The sequence below is a fragment of the Tyto alba genome, unplaced genomic scaffold (assembly GCF_018691265.1).
Source record: "Tyto alba isolate M040663 unplaced genomic scaffold, T.alba_DEE_v4.0 Super-Scaffold_22, whole genome shotgun sequence".
NCBI classification, from domain to species: Eukaryota; Metazoa; Chordata; class Aves; order Strigiformes; family Tytonidae; genus Tyto; species Tyto alba.
This window is the reverse complement of record NW_024881296.1, coordinates 6,537,094-6,540,361: the sequence shown is the minus strand read 5'-3', so window position 1 is coordinate 6,540,361 and position 3,268 is coordinate 6,537,094. Positions and strand designations below refer to the sequence as shown.

The 3,268-nt window shown below is 63.1% G+C and overlaps 1 protein-coding gene across 1 annotated transcript in view; it reads left to right on the top strand.

Annotated features, from left to right (window-relative positions):
* The first annotated feature begins 95 nt into the window (after window positions 1-95).
* Window positions 96-3,268, top strand: part of EGLN1 (egl-9 family hypoxia inducible factor 1) — a 48,100-nt gene continuing 44,927 nt past the window's right edge. The window contains exon 1 of the mRNA XM_042796222.1: window positions 96-1,486. Coding sequence (XP_042652156.1) covers window positions 548-1,486 — 939 coding nt within the window. The 5' untranslated portion in view covers window positions 96-547. The remainder of the gene's footprint in view (window positions 1,487-3,268) is intronic.

Here is a 3,268-nt window from a genome sequence, read left to right as displayed (position 1 = left end):
CCGGCCCGGCCCGGCCCGGCCCCGCCCCGCCCGCCCGGCGGCGCGGCCCCGCCTGCCTGACGCGCCGGCGGCGCTGGCGGGCTGGAAGTGGCGTACGTGCAAAGCGGGCTGCGGGAGTGGCGCCTCCTCCTCGCCCCAACACAGCGGCGGAGGCGCGGCGGGGAGAGGCGGCGGCCGCGCCGGGCCGCGCACCGGGCAGAGAGGCCGGCGGGGAGCGGAAGGCAGCCTCCCTCCCCCCCCCCCCCCCCCGCCCGCCGCCGGCGCTGCTCTCCCTCCGCTCGCCCTCGGCGGGGCGGCGATGAGGCGGCGTTAGCGGCGCAGGGAGGGCGGCGCGGGCCCCCCGCGGCAGCCCCGCGCCCGGCTGCTCCGAGGGAGGCCGCTGGCCGGCGGAAGGTGGCGGGGGCCGCGGCGGAGCCCGGGCGGCCATGATGCAGTGAGCGCTCCCTCCCCGCGCGGCCGGGCGGGGGCCGCGTTAGCGCCGCTCCCGCCCGCCTCCTTACATAACCCCTCGGCGGCGGAGCGGGGCTGCGGCGGCACCACCAGCGCCATGGCGAATGACAGCGGCGGCGGGGCCGGCCAGGGCGGCGGCGAGAGCAGCAGCAGCGGCGGCGGCTGCGGCGGCGGCAGCAGCAGCAGCAGCAGCGAACGGGACCGGCAGTACTGCGAGCTGTGCGGGAAGATGGAGAACCTGCTGCGGTGCGGGCGTTGCCGCAACTCCTTTTACTGCAGCAAGGAGCACCAGCGCCAGGACTGGAAGAAGCACAAGCTCATCTGCCGCGGCGGCGGCGGCGCGGCGGCGGGCGCAGCAGGGGGCGCTGCCGAGCCCCGCGGCGGGCACCCCCCGCCGGCTCGCGCCCTCAGCGCCGGGGCCGCGGCGGGAGGCGGCAGCCGGGCGGCGGCGGGGGCCGGGGCCGCGGCCGCGCTGGGGAAGGGCGCAGCGACGCCGCCGGAGGCCCCCGCCGAGGCCGCCCCGCTGACCAACAACCACGTCGCCGCCGCCGCGGCTGCCGGCGGTGAGACGGAGGCCCCGGCCCAGTCGCCGTCGCCCTCCGGGGAGGCGGTACTGTTGTACCGGGACAAGTCGAACCTGTACCCGGGCGGCGTGCAGGCGGGGCCCGGCGGGGCCGCTCTGCGCCCCAACGGGCAGACGAAGTCGCTGGTGCCGCAGCGGCTGGCGCTGGAGTACATCGTGCCCTGCATGAACAAGCACGGCATCTGCGTGGTGGACGACTTCCTCGGCAAGGAGCTGGGCGGGCTGGTGGCCCAGGAGGTGCGGGCCCTCCACCACACCGGCCGCTTCACCGACGGGCAGCTCGTCAGCCAGAAGAGCGACTCCTCCAAGGACATCCGCGGCGACAAGATCACCTGGGTGGAGGGCAAGGAGCCGGGCTGCCAGACCATCCGGCTCCTCATGAACAGCATGGACGATCTCATCCGACACTGCAACGGCAAGCTGGGCAACTACAGAATCAACGGCAGGACGAAAGTGAGTGCGGGAGCCGGGCCCCGCGGAGCTCCGGGGCTGGGGGGAGGTTTGGGGGGGGGGGGGGGAGGGGAGCGGCGAAGCCGGCGCTTCTAGGGGCAGCGGCGTGGGTGCGCGCACGTGTGCGCCTGTCCGCGGGTGGGCGTGCGTGCGTGTGCGCACGTCCGTCCGTCTGTCTGTCCGTGTGTGTGTGTGCGTGTGCGCCCGCGGCCGCCTCCCAGCCCCCCGCCCGGCGAGAAGGTGTGAAAGGGTTGGTTTGCCTCTTCGCTTTGCCAGAGCAGGAGGGGAAAGGGGGGAATGAAGAAAACAACAAAAAAAAACAACAAAAAAAACCCCAAACCAACCAAACAAAAAGCGATCTCATTTATATTCCTGCGTTTTGTTAAGAAACTTGACCTGGAAGCTTATCCACCAGGCGATGAATATTGAAATGCAGGTTCTTCTGTGGTCTCACGAAGAAACTAAAAGCGGTGCGCTCCTGGGCTCCGGAAAGCGGGGGGCAACGTGTGCCTGTCATTCCCCCCACACACACACACTCCGCGTGGGCCCCGGGGGGGAGCAGTCCCCCACACCCACCCCGCGGCCGCGCCTGCTGGGCAGCGTGAAACGCGGTGCGCGTAGCGTTTGCAGCCTGGCGTGGGCAGGCCGGGTTTTGGTTCGGCCCTGGCTCGGAACGCGGCTCTGCCGAGTGCCGGACTTCAGAAGATCCGCATCGGTGAGCGAGCGCCCCGGTGGGCACCGGGACCGGCGAGTTACGGTGCGGCCCCTGGCACTTGGCGCGGCAGTGGGCAGCAGAGTCGCAGCCGTGAGGAGCAGGGTGGCTTTAGGGAGAGATTTTTTTTTTTTTTTTTAACTATCAGCAAGTCTCCTTTCTGCGAAAAATCTTACTCTTTAGCTGTATTTTGAAACCAGAGGAGCGAGTGAAAAATCTCCCATTGTGCTAGCCTAATTTGCAATTCCCTTCTAGTCCTTTAAATGAAATTCACGCCTTTGGTAAAGGACTAGGAATGAATATTCATCAGTATCTTTTCAGTTTAGAAAAAAAATAAGGGGAGGAGGAAAGCCCCTTCACAATTTGCTACCTCTATTAAAGCATAAGGAAGCTAGTGAATTGGTAGTAACCATCCGGCCGTGGTGGTTGCACTGTCACAGACAGGCTGTTGTTGCTGCAGCTGCAGAATCTCAGCTGGTAGGAAGCTGAGGGAGGGAGGGAGGGAGGAGGGGAGAAACTGAAAGGCAAAAAACAGCCTTGGATTTGTTTGGGGCACGGGAACCTCCCGTGATAAAGAAAAGTGGGTGGGAATTTTTTTTTTTTTTTTTAATGTGGTTTTTGCGTAGCTGTAGTTGAACCAGTACTGTGCTAAAACTTTTTAACGGGAACATGGTCTAGATTCCTCCTAGATCCCTGTTAGCTTGGACTTTTCTAAGCCAACATATCTTTCGGACAATCCCTCATCGAGGCTCCAGTGCTTCAAAATTGCACTCTAAAAATACCAGTGGCGTTGCTGGGTTTCAATTTTATGCAGCAAAGAGGAATACTGCTTCTGTTTTTATGTGCAGTGGTATGCTTCTGTAAATAATAACATGCAAGATCTTTAGAAAAGATCTTTTGCAATTATAATCCTGAGTAACTTCTGTGATTCCTGAACTACTATATCTTACTTTTCTAAGTAGTAATGGATACTTTTGATAATTGTGAAAGACAGAGAAAAATCTATTTGTGCTGCATGCTTGTGTGGAGCAACAGTAAAGCAATGAAGATTGTTCAGATCCACTTGGTTTTCA